At 58.0% G+C, this 18,470-nt stretch overlaps 1 protein-coding gene across 1 annotated transcript in view; it reads left to right on the top strand.

Moving 5' to 3' along the window:
• RPTOR (regulatory associated protein of MTOR complex 1) overlaps positions 1-18,470 on the top strand; it is a 331,489-nt gene that overhangs the window by 238,266 nt on the left and 74,753 nt on the right. Inside the window, exons 11-13 of the mRNA XM_042965566.1 lie at positions 1,114-1,215; positions 7,078-7,161; positions 8,433-8,543. Coding sequence (XP_042821500.1) covers positions 1,114-1,215; positions 7,078-7,161; positions 8,433-8,543 — 297 coding nt within the window. The remainder of the gene's footprint in view (positions 1-1,113; positions 1,216-7,077; positions 7,162-8,432; positions 8,544-18,470) is intronic.

The following is an 18,470-nucleotide window of genomic DNA, read 5'->3' on the forward strand; positions in this document are numbered from 1 at the left end:
TCCTTCTGTCCTCTGCTTGGTCCCTGTCACTGCCGGGAAAGGCGTCCCCTCTGCCAGTCCAGGAATGACAGATCAACTCCACGCCCCCCCCATCACTGTGACCTCGGTGCCTGGGTCCTCCACTGACCCCAGGGTGGCCTCACATACTCTCTGCCCCCTGCCCCCCACTCTAGGGTCCTGGAGTAAATCACAACTCTGGTTATTTCCTTCCCGTGCCGCTCTGCTCGGCTGTGTCCTCCCTCTCCGTGTCACTGAGAAATAGAAGTGATACAGAGTCCCCTGCAAGTGCCCCAATGTCTGCCCACATCCCCGCATCCGGGGATCCCCGACTCCCGTTCCCGGAGGGCCGCCCGGGCTGCCGGCGGTGCATGGCCCCACCCGAGAGCCCGCCTCCCTGCCCGCATGGCACCAGCCGCTTCCAGATACACCCTCGCCCCCGCACGGGGAAACCAGAGTTCTGCACCGGGTGGCCTCCCTCCACTCCCCTCCCGCCACCCCCTCCATTCCTGTCCTTCCCCTTTGCACCCAGATCCCTTCTCAGTGCCGTCCACACTGGAGTCTCCAAATTCCCACCTGTGTTGAGCGCACTCTGCCGCGCCTCTGCCCGCTGCACCTCGGTCTCCGGGGACTCGGCGCTGCTCGGCCGGTCTCCGGGGAACCAGGCTGCGTCCTGCCCGCCCACCACCCCTCCTCCTTCTGCGCCACCGCCCTTGGCCTCCGGCCTCAGCCCTGCTCTTTCCCGCCTCCCTTTGAGTTTGCACCTCCAGCGCCGACTCCCCCCCCCCCGCCCCCCGAACTGCAGGCGCAGCACGGTTCCCACTCGATGTCCCCACTCCACGTCCTGTAGGCGTCTCCACTCGTCCTGGCGGGATTCCCCACGTTGTTCCCGGACATGCTCCTTGCGGTCTTCCCAGCTCGGCCCGGGGACACCCTCTCCTCCCGCCCTCATCCGGTCTGCTCGCGCAGGCCGCCAGCTGCGCCGTGTCACTCCTACCGCCTCCCCGGCTGCGCCCTGCCCTCCCTCAGCCGGACCCAGGCAGCCGTGGGGGCCGCGTCGTGGGGCGCGTGGTGTCAGGGCGAGGTCCCTAACTAACGCCCCTGCCTGTCCCACAGCACAGTCCGTTCTTTGCTGAGCAGCTGACCGCGTTCCAGGTGTGGCTCACCATGGGCGTGGAGAACAGGAGCCCGCCCGAGCAACTTCCCATTGTTCTGCAGGTGAGTGTCTTTGGACCCTCCGGACGGGCTGAGCGGGCTCCAGGGAAGACCGCTGCCAGCAGAGGGCAGAGTGCGCGCGTGCGTGCGTGTGTGTGACGCCCCCGTGGCCATGCGCGGGCCGGGTGCCTGGAGGCCGGGGGGATCAGACCCTCGAAGTCACCGGCTCCCGTTGCACTCAGTTGGGAAGGCCGTCCTGGGGGCGCCAGAGTTCCCTCCCCCACCCTCCCCGAGCCCCTCATCTGGGTCGTAGTCGGCCGCCCTTCCGGGCACCCGTGGAACGCCACCGTGCGTGTGCTGGTGGCATCGGGCCCTTCTGTTCGGAAGGATGTGAAGCTCCGAGCCACCGGGGGGGACAGGAGGGGAGCCGTGAGCGCATCGCAGACGGCCCTTGCGGCTCCTCGCCAGGCGCCTGCCGACTGCAGGGACTGCCTGGGCAGCAGGCAGCCCGGACCCAAAGCCCTGCCTTCCCTTCTGTGGAGGGCGCGTGCGTGGTGGCGGTCGAGTGCCAGCCCTCTCGTGGCCGGTGTCAGTGCTCACGCGAAGACCGCGCCCCGCCAGTGGGTTGGAAGCTTGGTTTCGTGGGTCTCACTCGGCTAATTTTTTTAGCTGATGTGATCGGGTAAGGTGGATGGCAGGTTACCAAAATTCTTCACAGGGGGGAAGATGAGAAAATGTTCCCAGAACTTTTGTGTCAGTTAATGTGTGTTTGCGGGAAGTGTGGACCTCTAGTCAGCGTAGACACCGAGGTCTAATAACTCACTTTAGGACCTGGAACACAGGCTCTGCGGTCGGGGTGCGGTGGCCCGGCAGACGCCGTGGGCAGAGAGGGGCAGGTGCTCACAGGCGCGCTGCCTCCCGGTTCAGGGTCTCAGGTCCTGAGAGCCGGCTGGCTGCCACCGGCACCTTCCTGCGAAGTGGGAGCAGGGGCCTCGTCACCCGCCTGTGCGAGGGACGCCAGGCCCGCGGAAGGGCCGGCACCTTCTTACACGGGCTGCTGACCATGTCGCGACAGAGCCCCCGCTGCCCAGGGCCGTTTGGGAAATGGGCGGACGGTTTCTCTGTGTCGCCCCCAGAGCCCGGCGTCCCAACTTCGGTGGGCGGGGGGGTGGTCAGCTTCCTCTGGGTCCGTCACACAGCCGACTTTGAGGACCGTCCGCCGGCCCCAGCACCGAGGCTTCGCCTGGCTCGGGACTGTGTGCGGGACCTCAGACAGCACAGGGGACGTGGGACGAGGGCACTGGAGACGTTGTAGAAACGCCACGGCCTGTCCTCGCCCCAGAGCAGCTGCCGCCACGGCCGCTCCCAGGATGTGTCTGGGCGCCGTGTGTACCGTGACCGACACCGTGAATAGCCCGCAGAGCTTGTTCGCCTCCAGATCAGTTTAAGACTGTCCTGGGTTTGAAGAAAAGCAGTAAAAAGGAGGAAACACAGCGGGCCGTCCCTTGAGGGAGCGCACACGCTGGCCGGCTGTAAGTGGACAGGACGTGCAGGGACGGCCTTGGCGCGGAGCGGACGTGCTGTGCTCTGTAGCTCCTCCTGGCTTGCCGGAACGTTCACTCGCAGAGCCTGTGGCCCTACCACCGACCTTCCGGTGTTTTCGACGGTGCAGCGGAGTGAAATTCATCCTTTGCAAAGCACGGGTGCGGTGACAAGCATGCGAAATCAGGTCTTCCGGGTCTGGCAAACAGTCCTGCTGTAAATGGCCTTCTATTGACATTTTTCCTAATGTTCCATTTACAATCCACACTCCCTCGGGGAAAGAGGGCCTAACAGAGCCAGCGTCGTAATGCCGAAGAAACGGAAAATAACTGAAGGGAAAGCGGGGAGACGTTTTCTGTGCGATCTTGCAAACAGCCACAAGCAGCAGGCTCTCCATTATCCTGGAGGGCCGTCTCCTGGGCCGTGCCCAGCCCGGGTCAGTACGTGAACCTGTACTTAACGAGAAAGGACGGGGACACGATGCAGAGGCGCCCTGGCCCACAGGACGGGGACACGATGCAGAGGCGCCCTGGCTTCATTCGGCGTGGCCCACGGGGTCAGCCTCTTTCTCGTTAGCCTGGTTAACTTCACGCTGCTTTATCTTAAGGAACTGTATTTTTGCCAAAGCCTGGACCTTGTCACCCATAAGTTATCCTCTGGGGCCTCAGCAAGTCAGAAAGTACTGCCTGAGGGAAAGAGAATTTTAATACAGACTTTGTGGCTTTTCCGATCCCTGCTACTTTCTCCACACGCCAGAGAGGATTTTCTGTGCCTCAAGACTCAGAGGCATTAGCGGATGACCTTCGGTGTCAGATGAAATGTCTTCTCGGGCCAGCTGATTTGCAGCCCGTCCTGCGAGGGTGAGCTTGGAAATAACCTTCCCTGACCAGCCCCCGGGGCTTTTCTTGCCTTTTAGAAGTGTAAGCAGCAGGAATCGGAAGGAAGTCCCTCAAACCCCGAGCCGCCACGAGGTGCACACGGTCTTGCGGTGGACGAGACGTCGCTGTGCGTGGCCCCTCGGGCGGCCGGTGTGCAAGGAAGCCCCAGACCGAGAGGGGAGAACCCACGAGCTGCAGGAAGGAGAGAGAAGAGGGGATGTCATAGGACGGTGTTAGGACCTCCACAGACCTCGCGAGGCAGTCCGGGCATTTCATCGGGAAACTGTTTGCTTTCGCTGCATCGTTTTATTTATAAACAGAATTTTTGGTCTGAGAGTGCAGGGTTGCTCTCAGTCCACGGCAGGAAAGTAACTGCGTGTTACTGTGACACGCGTTAGGTATGTCGGTGGGCATCAGGTTCCTGGGCGCCAGGTTCCTGGACCCACTGAGGTCCGCCAGGCCCGAGCTGCGGAATCTGTTTTTGTAGGAAGTGCACCCCCGGCCAGGAGTCTCCGCCCAGGAGCCCGAGCGCCGTCGCTACACGAGGCAGACGAAGCGTGGCCGGGGCGGCAAGCCCTGCGTTAATGCGGGCGTGCACGCCGCCACCGACGGGCAAGACCCAGTCACTCGTGCCGTTCGCCATCTGTCCCTGTAATTTCCACAGATCCTGGGCCAGTCTGAAGCAGGAATAATAGGAATAAAAAAGCGTACAACCAAAAGCCAGTCCTTATTTTAAAGTAACTTTCATTTCCACTAGGCTTCCATTTTTCCTAAATATGAATAACGGAAGGAATCCGAAGGACCATGTCATGTTTTAAAAAGCCAACACTTGGCCTTCTCCAATCGGACATTAATATCACAGCGCAGAGCCCCGCGCCAGGCTCGCGGGGCCGTCTGCGGAGGCCGGGGCACGCAGAGCCAGAGCCAGCCTCGCGGCCGTTGCCTCCCCTGCAGATCGCTGCCCCGTCCGCCCGAAACGCGGCGCTCCCTTCGCGTTTGCCGCGTTTGCTGTGACGCGAGCGGCGCGCAGCGTCTGCCGCGGGGTCTCTGTGTGTGGCGTCTCTGATCTCCGACCGCCTGCGGCCGCGCTCACGGACCCGGGGTCGGCGGGAACCCGGCACCTGAGGCGGCTCTGTTTCCGGTACGACGAGGGCGGCCGGCGAGTCGCCGATGGGACGTCCTGCGCCGCGTGCCGACGCCGTGGGATCGGCGGGCCGGACGCGCCTCGTGGTGGACGGCCCGGGCCCGGTGCCTCCGCGGACCTCGCGCCACTGGGTTTTGAAAATGCGCCCAAGGCCGGTGTCAGACTGTCGCTGCCTCCGCCGCTCCCGCCGAGGACGCAGGAAGGAAGGCAGGCCCGCGCTTTCCCGCCGACCTTGCCCTGCAACCTCCGCTTCAGGCACACGTGGTGGCCACAAGTCCGGCGTGGAATCGGGTCCCCCGCCTTCGCCCCGACTCTTCGTCAGAGGCTCGACACCTCCAGACGCCCACACGTGCGTGGGGACGGTGGTGTGGGAATGGCCCCGATGCAGGGGGGGCGGGGCACGCTGCATTCCGGGGGCTGGGCCAGCCGCGGCTCCTCCTCCTCGCCCGCCCCGCCCCCCGGGCCGCCGCTCCTGCTGGGGACCTGGTGCTGTCCAGACCCCTCCCCACCTGTCCCTCCAGCCCGTGTTTGCCCCTCACAGGGAGCCCCCGAAACCTCTGCCCCCCGTCGCGTTCCACTCCCCTCTGCCTCCTCCCCACGACCTGACACGATCCACACCCTGCACCCAGCGTGTTGTCCTCGCGGCTCCTGCCGCTGACCTCCGGGAGCAGGCGACACCACCGGTCCCCTCCATCCAGCCTCTCCTCCGCCACGGGCACGGCCCCTGCTGTCTTGGGTCGCTTCCCCCCCATCAGTCAGGGTCAGGTCCACTCTGCCCCCCCCCCCAATCCGGCCACCGCCGGTCTATCCCCCAGCGACCACATCGGACGCTCGCTGCTGCTTCTCTGGGGAAACCCTCAGCCTGGTCTGTGGGACCCATCCTCAGACACCCCAAGCTTTCCCATCCCCTCTGCCTGCTACCTGGGGGCCCCACACTTTCCCCTCCCCTCTGGGACCTGGCTGCCCGCTAGGAAGGGGGACCTTCAGGACCCTCCCAAGGAGGGCAGAGGCGCACATGATTCGCAGCACTGCCTGCCGTCACCGCGGATTGTGACAACGTAGCCGTCTGCCTGTCTCTGCGGCGACTGATGGTGGGGGGGGGGGGCTCCCGCTGCCCCCAGTCGCGCCCCAGCGCAGCATCCGCACGCAGCAAGCGCCCACGAACACGCGCTGGGTGGCCGGCAGTGGACAGAAGAGTGCCTTCCGGGGGCTCCGTACCCACGGCCTTGAGCGTAAATACCATGAGGAGAAGTCGCTACAAATGACCCCATTAGAAATTTTAAACTCTGATGTAACAAAGAAAACAAGAGAAAAACACGTGGCAAAGATTGTTCTTTTTAACGTATGAAGAACTTTTCCATGTCAATGAGACAAAAAGGCAGACATCCGAGTGGGAAAACAAGGACACACATGGCCAGTTTACTACAGAAATAGCCGATTAACCTGTGGAAAAAAGACAATCAACTTCACTTGTAATGAATTCAGATTAAAAGGATATTTTATTTTTGTCTCTCATATTGGTAAATAATAGTGGGTCGTGGGCTGCTGTTGTCCCGGAGTTCTTAAGTTGTTGTTTAATTAAACCTTTGGGATTCGGTTTTGTGTTTCTCCTTTTTTATAAACTAAGAAATTAAGGGTCAGGGAAGTGAAGCGATTGGCCCAAGGTCCCATAACCAGAGAACACAGCAGCAAACCCTCGTCCTGTGCACTGTGATCAGCAAAGGCCCACAGGAGGGAGGGAGCACCCATGGCGGGGAGGGACCACGGGGCGGTGGGGGGCACCCACAGAGGGGAGCACCCATGCGTGGACTGTAGGAAGTGCAGGGTAGTTCACTGGCAGGTAATTCGGTAGTAAACTTGTGCTGCTCCTACCCTCGGATTTATCCTCGGGAAAAACCATGTGAATAGGCGGAAATGTGCCTGTTGGGATATTCATCGTAGCATCGTTTGTAATAGCAAAAACCTGATAATAGTTTAAAAAGGTTGCGGTGGGGAAGTTGTTTAAATGAACCGGGCACCGGGAATGATACGGCCAGACGTGCCCAGCGATGGGGAGTCAAAGCCACAGTATTTTATTTAGTTTACAGAAGAGGTGAGAAACGCAATAATAGATTACCTAGTTTAGAGTAATTAAAGGAACGCTGTCTGGAGGTTTATACACCACAGTGTCCTCGGTGCCTTTTTACCTGCAATTGAAAAGTATTTGTTCTAATAGTTTCTGCAGGGCCCATATTTTATGCAGAGAAAGGAGCACCTGCTGTAGGTAAATGAATGAATGCAGCCGGGGGCAGGTGTGCGTGCACCCCCGCGTCCAGAATCGCACGGCTCCACGGTGACGCCCTCTCCTTCTTCCTTTCTCAGGTGCTGTTGAGTCAGGTGCACCGGCTGAGAGCCCTGGATTTGCTGGGGCGCTTCTTGGACCTGGGCCCCTGGGCGGTGAGCCTGGTGCGTGCTTCCCGCACTGAGCCGGGGGAGGGTGGAGCCCCGGAGACTCCGTGGTGCGACCGAGGACTGTCTCACAAGCTGGGAGTGATTGGGGGCAGGGGAGGGGGGGCGGTCAGCCCGAGGGGCCCTAGAGGTGCACGTGCTGCCTCGCGGCCTCCGTCACTACAGCCTCTGGCGGTTTGGTTTTGCTCTGCCCTCTCCTCCCATCTGCCACGAGGCTTCGCCTTTGCAGACAGAAAGTGTGGCCGGCCCGCCCCCGTTCGGGAGTGGCTCGCCCCTGCAGGTGCCCCTGAGCCCGCGGAGTGCCCGCACACACCCATCCACCGACTTCACGCTCCGGTGCCCAGCACAATCTGGAAACCCTTTTCCGATTTCTCATTGCGCAGAAGAGTAGAAACGGCCATTGAAAACAGAAAACACTGACAAAAATCAGATCAAAAAGCGACTTGTTTTTCAACAACTACATCAGAAGGAAGGGGGTATCGTTAGCGGACCTGCCAATTAGAGGAGGTTCAGGAGACCTGTCACCAGCTGCAAACATGGACCTTCTTGGTTCTGTGTGCAAACAACAGTTTAGAATTACAGTCTGAAAAAGCAATATTCATGATAATTAGAAATTATCTAATTTGTGGTACACACAGCCTTTAATGAGGAAAGGACACAGACCCCGCCCTCGGACTCTGTCCTGGGTGTCCCCCTCCATCTGTCTTGGAGGGAGACGCTGAGGTGATGGACAAAACCGGGCTCTGCCCAGGTGTCCTTTGTGCCGAGATAGCCTGCTTCTCTGTCGCTGCCCTGCCGAGAGCAGAGACGACCCCCCGGGATGATGCCCCATCCGGATCTGGGCACAGGAGCCCTCGCGGCTGCTCCCCGTCTTAACCAGCAGACTGGCCCATCCCGAGGCGGCGGACGCCTTGTGGTTCGAAGCACGAGAACCACTATTAAGGGGCCTTGCGCTTTGCTGCCGAGAGCAGACAAGGCCCTCCGAGGGTGGGGACGGCGGGTTCCAGACGGGAAGCCACCCGTCCCTCGTGAGGCGAGCCCTGGTCTCTGGACGCGGCAGGACCGGAGAAGTCCCGCGGCATCTGAGAGCGTGGGGGTGAGGAGGCCGGAGGAAGCCGCTTGCTCTGCGTGAGGCGCGTCCACCCCCACGGCATTCCCACCGCGACGAAGGCTCCGCACACCGTGTCCCGAGCCGCGCCGTCCGCCCCCGGCGCCGCTCGGCTGCCCGGGAACCGGTGCTGGCGCTCACTCTCTCTTCTCTCCCCCAGGCCTTGTCTGTGGGCATCTTCCCCTACGTGCTGAAGCTGCTGCAGAGCTCAGCCCGAGAGCTGCGGCCCCTCCTGGTTTTCATCTGGGCCAAGATCCTGGCCGTGGACAGTGTGAGTAGTCCGCGTCGTCCCCGCAGGCGCAAGGCGGGCTCCGTGCGTCGGCCGGCCCGGGTGGCGGCTGCTGCGGAGGTGCTGAGCGCAGCTGGTTTGCCCGCCGTGACGCCGTGTCCTCTGTCCCCCTGCGATGACCCCGCGTTTCTTGTCCTGCTTCACCCAAGCCTCTGCCTTCAGGGCCAGCTCATCCCTCCCTCTCCAGGCACGGCTGGTGCCCCCTTTCCAGAATAAGGGAGGTGCGTCTCCTTGGGGCCCAGTCCTGGTCACCTGGGCTGCAGCCACGCCATTCGTGTCCCTCACGTGCCGCAGGCCGCCCCCTCCCCACCCCCTCCAGTCCTCCAGCAGGAAGTGACCCTGACTGCTTCCTTCTTTAAACTCTACCCTGCCTCACCCAGACCCCCACCAGACCTGCTGTGTCCCACCCGTGCTTTTTCCTCCCCACCCTGACCTTGGGGACCTTGGGGACCATCTCCTCCAGATCTGCTCTCCAGTCTCTGCCCCTCCCTGTCCTCAGGCCTCTGGGGCGCCAGACTCACATCCACTCCATGGAGCCCCACCCTGGGGGCTGTGCTGGAGACTGGAGACAGGCTCGCGTCCAGCGGATCAGAGCCCCCCGCTGCAGGGGGGAAGCCCCGTGTCTGAGGGGCTGTGCCGTGAGGGTGAGGGCCTAGAGGGGCTGGAGGCGTACGCGGGGCCCCCTCTAAGTGGAGGGCACCCCACTCTTCAGCCAAGAAGAACCGGTAAAGAGTCCGCAATGGGACAAGATCCAAGCTGTGGTTTTTAACTCGTGGCCTCGATGTAGAGGTTGTAGGTTAGCTGAGGAGGGGCTGGGAGAGTGGGTGTGATGGGGCGATGGTCGGGGAGACCCCAGGTGGGGAGGACCTGTGCCTGAGGGGTGCGGTGAGCCCCGGGGCTGGGGGTGTGGAGGAGGAAGAGCCACGGAAGGAAGGCAAAGCAGGATTGACGAGGTGGGACGCATGACTCACGGGACACAGAGGGGTTCCAGAGTGGGGGTGAGCGCCGGCCGGGAGCAGGCACCCCCCAGAAGAGGCCCCCGTGCGCGGCACTCAGCTTCAGAAGAACCGTAGATGTGGAGAGGGGAGGAAGCGCGGTGATCACGTGGTCGCTTGCTTGAGGGGTTTGGTGGGCGGGGAGGGGAGTGGGCTTCTCCCTTGTCGCCCCTCCTGCCGAGCACCAGAGCCTCAACCGGCCTGCCCCCTCCCGAGCCGCACCTGGTAGGTGGCCGGGGCCCCACCGCTGCCTCCGCGTTCCAGCAGACCTCCCCCGGCTCGCCTCGGCCCTGCATGCTGCTCCCTGCTCCCCACACCCTCCGCCGTCCTGTGAACGAGCCCCTGCAGCTCCAGGCTGCTGCTGGACCCAGTCCTCCCTCACTTGGGCGCCGAGGCTACCCGCGCACCTTGAGGCCGCCGGAGCTGTGCCGTGGGGCCCGAGCCAGGGGTGATGGCTGCCGGAGAACACGGGTGTCACGGGCGTTCCCAGGAACACGTGACAGCACAGGTGCATCTGGGCGACGCTGTCTTGGATGACGTTGTGCTCCGTGGTTGCTGATTTTGTTTGCTCGCCTGTGTAGCGGCCTTGCTGAGCCTTGCAGTTCTGACCGTTGCCTGGGAGGTTCTCCTGGCCTTTCTGCACAGCCGCTCATAGCGGCTGCAGACAAGTCCCGGGAGGTGGCTCAGTCCCCGTCTGTCGGCCTCAGTCCTTTCGCTGGTTCCCTGGTACCGACCAGAACATTGTCGACCAGACGCAGGGTCCACTCACCTCGGTGTTCCTGGTCCCCGTGGTCCTCTCGGTGCTGGAAGCAGCCTCCCTCCTGCTCGCCGCACCCAAGGCTAACCTTGACCTCGGGTCAGCCTTGACCCTCCTTGGGCCCAGTGCCCTGCGCATAGCTGTACCCACAGAATGTTCCGTTGCTTGTCTGCTCCGTGATGATGACTAGAACGTTAGAGGTTTTGACAAAATATTTACCTTCCTATCTGTGGAACTAACTTCAGACGAGCAATGACTTCTCTGGAAGATTGGCCAAAACTTTGCTAGACTAAAGAGTTAAAAATCTGAATTTGGGCCCTGCCTCCCTCATTTTCTCCAGCGAGCCGCTTTCATTTCCCATCCCCCGCCCCTCTGTGCTTCCAGCGGCGCGGTACGAAGATGACAGCCGTGACCTGGAACTTTTAGAATGAAAGGAATCACAGTGTAAGTCTCGCGTCTGTCCGGCTGGTGTCCCGTACACAGAAACCCTCTCTGGCCGATCGGAAAGCCTGGTGTTGTGGGCAAGGAACGTACCTTTCGGTCAGTTCTCTTTTGCCCCTCACGTCTCACCAAAGAGCCGTGCTCTGGGAACAGGAGGACAGAAGGGCTTTTCCAGGGAAGTCGTTCTGAAACTTCCCTTGTCCTTCAATGTCTCCGTTTTCTCAACGGCACATCTGAAAATGTACTGATCCCGTTACCCGGTCCTGGGCCGAGCAGAGCACGTGTCGAGGTTCCTGGGTGCGTAGGGCGCCCAGCTCAGACCGCAGCCCGTGGCAGGAGGGGGACAGAAGAGGGCGCCCCTAGGCCCACCTCCCTGCCGGTGGGCCACCAGCACTCTCGTCCCCGCGGAACCTCTGCTACCTCTCAGTGCCTAGAACCAGACTGTGTGTGCATTTAGTCCTGGGAGTGTCTGTTTCTGCTTCAGTCTTTGCTGTGTGTGTCAAAAGGACGGCCCTTGTGCCTGCACCTCGCCACTGCGTTCTCGCGGGATCTGGGTGGTCATCGTACTTCTGCACGCCAAAGACCGCCTCCCGGCACATCTGTCTCGGGGGGCCTGCGTGTCTCCTGCATGTGCTGGATGCGGGCGCCCACCGTGAGCCCACCTGCTACAGCTCCCCCGCCCCCTGCTCGAGGGAGTCTCAGGGCCCACGCTGAAGGACTTACACGTTTAATGACGCTGCAGCCAGCTGGAAGTGTCCGGGCCTTCAGTGCCGCTGTACCTGCCCGCGGGCGCCAGGGACCTTTCCGTGAACTCGTTCTTAAGCAGCCCGTGGCACCTGTTTATTCAAAGGCCGTCATCCTACTGAGAGACCTTTTGAAATATTTCCAGCTGAGTCTGAGTGCCGTTCACCTCCACCTTCCTTTTCGTGATCACTCGGATGGCTTCCCGGAGATGACAGTTTCATGTGCTTTGGTGGGGGGGGGGGGGGGGGGGGCGGGTTGGTGGTTCCCTTCCCTCGTTTGCATCTGGCCAGAAGTCACACTGGGTCCCCGCCGGCCTCCACGGGCTCTCGGGCTGTGGCAGAGCTCACCGGGTCGTTGAGTGGCCACTGGGAGGGTCAGGGATGGCCACGCTAGGATGAACGTCTGCGTGAACACAGGGCACTTCCTGAGGGCGGAGGGTGGGGTGGCCCACGCAGGGCGGACCCCAGCTGAGGGGCAAGTTCAGGGCCTCTTCTTAGGCCACAGGAATGTGCTGAGCACACACCATGGGCCATCACGGGGGTAGGGGGGCAGGTGGGGGGAGGCCAGAAGCGCTTCAGCCTCGTCTGGGAGGAGGAGCAGGGCCGACGGTCCGGTGCCACGTGACCGAGGGGCGGCACACGCTGCGGGGACAGGTGGCACAGGAGAGCCTTTCCCGTTGTCCCCGCGGAACCGGTCCCGGGAGGGTCTCTCCCCAGATCACCTGTGCACCGTGTGGGTCTGCACCCGCCTCCACTACTGAGCGAAACGACCGGGAGCGTGAAGAAGCGGGGATCCGTGATCCACGACGAGGAGAAAGACCCGCCGACACCCACCTGACCCCTCGCAGGTGTGAGAACTAGCTGAGAAGGACGTGGAAACCGTTGCCAGAAACCTGCTCCGCATAAAAAGCTCCACTGGAACTCGAAGCCCTCAGAGGGCCGGCTGGGCCTCGCGGAGAGGGAAGCCGCAGCGGGCCGTGAGAAACGTGCCGGGCAGGATCGACAGCCCGACCGCCGGCTGCCCGCCGCAGAAGAGCTTCGGCAGCGCGGTCTGTGCACACGGGCACAGGGAGCACAGCCAGGCTCTTACAAACCGAAGGAGCATCTCTGAGTCGTGGGTCACCTGCAGGTGGCCTGACGTGTGTACTCGGAGATGCTGACGGGCCAGCGGGAAAAACCTCCCAAGAAACGGGCTCAGAAATGTCCAAATTTTCCAATTTGACGAAAACTACAAGCCCACAGGCCCGGGAAGCTCCAGGAACCCCACGCGCAGGGAACGTGAAAACCACCCGAGTCCTAACCTAATTGCTTAAAAACGTGATCAATATGAGAACCAGAAGCAGCCGATAAAAGGGAACAGAGGGGCAAGGAGAAGGAAGACAGCGGGCTGCCAGCCGGGGGCCGCACCAGCAGGGGGACGGCGGGCTGGCGCCCTAACGTCCCCGAAGAAAAGCCGCCGGCCTGGCCTTCTGTGCGCAGCGGGAGGCTCTCTACAGGTGGCGGCAGAGTGAGGACTTCGCAAGACACTCGACACCGGAGGGTGGCAGCCCGGCGGACCCACACCACGAGGAGCATTAGCGAGGGTCCCCAGGCAGAAAGGCGCGCGGTGCACACGCAGGCGCGGGAGCCCCACGAGTAAGTCTGACTTCCTGCGCCTTGAATCTGTCAAAGGTCATCTGCCGGAGCAGACAGCAGTCGCCGTGCGCTGGGTGTTGGTGGCGTGCACACCAGTGACGCGTGCGGTCACAGCAGGGACGTGGGGGTGGGGCAGAAATTGAAGAAAGGCTCCGGTCAGCTTCTCGCGCTTCATGCGATGTGCTACCGCCTGGAGGTGGACCGCGAGGAAGAGGCAGCCCGCGCACCTCGAGGCCATCACTGCCATGCTTTTACAGGGAGAGCCCCCTCGCCAGCAGAAGAGGTCCCCTGAGGCCGTGAATGTGTACAAGGGTCACGCAGAAAAGAAGGTAAGGAGAGGGGGACGAGGACTAGATGGCACCTACAGAAGATCGCGGGCGCGTGGATTTGGGCGTAACCGTGTCGGTGGTGACCGTGTAAGCGGTCCGACGGCCCGGCTGGAAGGCAGAGGTGGCCGGATGGATCTAGGAAGCGAGAGCAGACCGCGTGCTGCTCGTGGGAAATGCGCCTCCGGTGCAAGGACACGACCAGCCTGGAGGTGGGAGGTACTCGGCGCGACCGTCAAGCGAAGGAGGCCGGACGCCCGCGTTAACAGCAGTGCGGAAACGCCCGTGTTTCCGGGCAGCCGGTGTCTCTGGGGGGAAAGGACTTGCGCGAGAGGAGCCCGGGAGCTCCTCTGGAGCTGCCAGGAGAGGCGGAGGGTCCACCACCGTACCCGGGGAAGCCGGGGCTCCTGGAGAAGACGGCACGGCGAGGAGAAGGGAAATCCGTGGGGAACACCCCTCCTGTCCACGTGCCGGGAGCACACGGCACCGCGGGCCGCAGCGCAGCCCTGGATGATAGGAAGACTTCCAAACACGGGCAGACGAAGCACGCTTTTAAATAAGTAAGTGTTCAAATGTTTAAATTATAAGATGAAATTTTAACAAGTAATGTAAGTATAAGATGCATGAAATATTTAAAACATATAAATGGTATATACGTGACATAAATATTTATATAAGATGATATGTGTAGTTTTAAATATTTATATGTAAAATACACAGATGGGAGTACATCAGACTAAAGAGCTGAAGAGGCAGCCTGTGGAACTGGAGACGGTATTTTCGAGCTGTCTATCTGACAAGGGGTTAATACCCAACATATACAAGGACTCATGTAACTTCATAGCAAAGACCCAGACGATCCCGTTAAACAATGGGCAGAGGACCTGAGTAGACCTTTTTCCAAAGAAGACACACAGAGGACCAGCAGGTCCGCGGAAAGACGCTCCGCATCACTCATCACGAGGAAACGCGATAGAAACCACACTGAGACGTCACCTCACGCCCGTCAGGTTGGCTGTCCTCAAAAACCCGGAGTTGCCGCGCGTAGGCGAGGCCATGGAGAGAACAGAACAAAACGGGCACTGTCGGTGGGAGCGTAAACTGGTGCGGCCACTGGGGAGAGCAGCGTGGAGGGTCCTCAGGAAATTCAAAATGGAACCTCTGTCCGTTCCCACCAGTGGGCAGAGCACCAGAGGGAATGCAACCCGGCCCCGCGGAGACACCCGCAGCCCCGTGTTCACCGCAGCGTTCTTCACAGCCAAGCACGGAGACGACCCTGAGCAGATGAACGGATACGGAAGGGTCGCACGCACACACACGCACACACACACGCACACTGGAGAAAAGAAGAAAATCCTGCTGTCTGTGACGAGATGGTTGAACCTGGAGGGCACTGTGCGAAGTGAGATAAGCCACACGGAGAAGGACAGATACCACCTGATCCCATCCACTTGGGGAATCTAAAAAAGTCGAACTTCCAGAACCAGAGAGAGAGAGAGAGAGAGAGACGGTGGTGGGGGGGGGCTGCCAGTGGCAGACACGGGGAGGTGCGTGTAGAAAAGCACACACCTCCGGTTCTACGCGGAGCCGGGCTGTGACGTGCGGCCCCATGACCGCAGTGACAGTTCCATATGTGCACTCAAAAGCTGCTGACGTGGTACACCTCCAGTGTTCTCATCACACCAAACAAAATAACCGTGAGCTCGTGGATGCGTCCGTTAACCTGATTGTGCGATCATTTCATGGCGGATGTGTGTATCAAACCCTTACGCCGAATACACGAAAATTGTATGTATTTCCGTTTGTCGGTTACGGCTCAGTAAAGCTAGAAAAAATATGTATGATTTATACCACAACATACAACTTTTACTGATAAAGTTTATTATAATTATATCATTTATATGAAAATATAAAGTCAGTGAAATAAAACTTGTTTAATGATATTTTTCAAAAAGGTCTGAGGGGAAGTAAAAAATACCTTGAACTGAATGCCAGCGAAAACCCAGCACACGAGGACAAGTGGGGGCACAGCTCGGCAGCGCTGAGAGGGAAATTGGCACCACTGCAGGGCATCCGTCGGGAAACGGGAGGTTTTAAATCACTGACCTCAGCTTCAGCCCTAAGATATTAGTGAAAGAAAAGCAGATTAAACCCGAAGGAAGTAGGAGAAAGGAAATAAAGATCACAGTGGAAATCAATGCAAAAGAAAACAGAAAAGCAATAAAGAAAATCTGTTCAAGCAGAAGCTGGTTCTTAGAGCAGATCAATGAGTAAACAGCTACCCAGATACTGATCTCATTTCCTCTGGTTAGACACCCATTAGTGTTATTGCTGCATCGTAGGGCGGTTCTATTTTTAGGTTTTTGAGGAACCTCTATACTGTTCCCAGAGTGGCAGAAAGAAAAGCAGACGCCAATTCCCAAATCAGGAATGAGAGGTGGCATCGCGGAAGGTTCTAGAAACATTAAGGGAATAATACGTGAATAGTATGAACAACTCCATGCCAGAGCACTCGGTAAGTTTGATGAAAAAGACACATTCCTGGAATGACACGAGTTTCTCACTTGAGAAGTGAGTCAGAATAGTACCGTGTCCGTTAAGAAATTGGATTTGTATTTTGAAACGTTCCTGCAAAGAAAACTCCAGGTCCAGCGGCTTCTCTGGCGAGTTCTAGCAAGCGTCACTGAGGGAATGGGTACAAACAAGCACTCGGCCGTGTCATTCCACTGCCGGCAGGAAGTGCCCGGTGCCAGATCCAGACGACACATCACAGACCGGCGTCCTTTGTGAAGATCAAACGCTCCAAATAAGACTTTAGTAAATCAGGGGCACCTGAGGGGCTCGGGCAGCTGAGCGTCCGACTCTTGGTATCGACTCAGGTCATGATCCCACGGTTTGTGAGACCGAGCCCACATCGGTCTTGGGACCGGTCTTGGGACTCTCTCTCTTTCTCTTTCTCTCTCCCTCTCTCTCCCTCTCTTTCTCTCTGCCCCTCCCCCTTTCCCCGCTCACATGCGTGCATGCTCACTCACTTTCTCTCTCAAACTGAATAAACTTAAAATATTTTAAAAATTAAAATTTAAAAAGCTTCAGTAAATCAAATTCAGTGGCATATAAAAAGGCTAAAAACTCATGACCTAGTGGAATTTATTTCAGGAATGCAAGATTGTTTAATGATTAAAAAAAAAATCACGTAGGGGCGCCTGGGTGGCTCAGTCGGTTAAGCGTCCGACTTCAGCTCAGGTCACGATCTCACGGTCCGTGGGTTCGAGCCCCGCGTCAGGCTCTGGGCTGCCGGCTCAGACCCTGGAGCCTGCTTCCGATTCTGTGTCTCCTCCTCTCTCTGCCCCTCCCCCATTCATGCTCTGTCTCTCTCTGTCTCAAAAATACATAAAAACGTTAAAAAAAAAATCACGTAGTTTACCATATTAACAGTCACAAAAACCGTATTATCATTCTCAGTGGACACAAAGAAAGCATTCGACCAAATCTAAAATCTGTTTCAGACTTCAAAAAAAACCAGAAAAAAAGCTCTTGGCAAACCAGTCACAGAAGGGAACTTCCTCCGCATGATGAACAGCATCTACAAAAACTGTTACGGCCAACATCACACTTAATGGTGAAAAGTCTCAACACTAGGATGAGAAACAAGACCGGGGTGTCTGCCCTCATCATTTCTCTCCAGTGCTGTACTCGAAGCCCTGGGGAGTACAAGAAAAATAAAGGCATCCAGGTCGGAAAGGAAAGCGTTTAACTGTCTCTGTTTTCAATCAACATGATTCTCTTTGTAGAAAAGCTAATTGAATCTATTAAAAAAAAAAACAAACAAACCCACAACGACTACCACTGAGTGAACTCAGTAAGGTTGTAGGTTATAAGGTCAACACACAACAATCTCTTTGGTTTGTATATACTGTTGATCAACCATGGGAAGTTGAAATCAAAGTAAAAAACATTTACAACAGTATCAAAAATATAAAATACTTAAGGACGAATTCAGCAACACATGTGCAAGACTTCTGTACTTGAAACTACAATCCATTGGCAAGAGAAATTACAGAAAATCTAGATAAGTGGAGAGATCCCATCATCATGGGCCCTGACTACAAATCCATATATGAAAATGCAAAGGGCCTAAGAGTAAACAAAACAACTTTCTTTTTTTAAAAAAAGAACAACGTTAAGGGATTAATACTACCTAGTGTCAAGACTTACCCGTATCTGTAACAGCACTGAAAGTGGCATGAAAACGGGTAGTGGAACCAAATGAGAAGTCAGGAGCTGCCCCCACATGTATGTGGTCAACTGATTTGCAACAAAGATGCAAATCGTTCAGCCCCCCAGAAAGGAGTGTCTTTTCGCCATGTGGCTTTGGGACAATTGGACATCCAGATGCAAACAAATGAGTCTGCACCTCATACCGCATTAAAAAGTTCACCCAAAATGGGGACGTATTTGCACATCATTTACCTAATACAAACTCTTAGATCACATAGGGAACTCTCAAAGGTCAACATGAAAACAGACACACAAACCAAAAAACGGGCAAAGGGTTTGAATAGTCACTTCACGAAGGAAGTAGTATGCTGACAGAAGAGCACCCGAAAAGTTGCCGCTTGCCTTTTGTCCCTGGAGAACACAAATGAAACCAGCCCGACACTGGCACGCGGCTGCTAGAATGTCCAAAATCCAAACACTGTCCAGCCCGGGCGTGGATTTGGAGAAACGCACATGGCACACCCACCCGAAGGCACACGTCTGTTCGGAAGTTATACGCGATGTTTATGGTGGCTTTATTTGTAATAGCCAAACAACAGAAGTAGCCCAAAAGACCATCAACGGGCGTGAATAAGCAAACAGCAATTTATCCACACGGGGCAGTACTGCTAGGCGATAAAAAAGGATATACTGGCCCCAAAATAGCTGAGGGAAAGAAGCCAGTAAAAGAAGGGTGTTCACTATGTAATTCCATTTATATAAAATTCTAGAAAATGTAAACCGTACTCACAGAG

This window comes from Panthera tigris, chromosome E1, assembly GCF_018350195.1.
Source record: "Panthera tigris isolate Pti1 chromosome E1, P.tigris_Pti1_mat1.1, whole genome shotgun sequence".
Classification (NCBI taxonomy): Eukaryota; Metazoa; Chordata; class Mammalia; order Carnivora; family Felidae; genus Panthera; species Panthera tigris.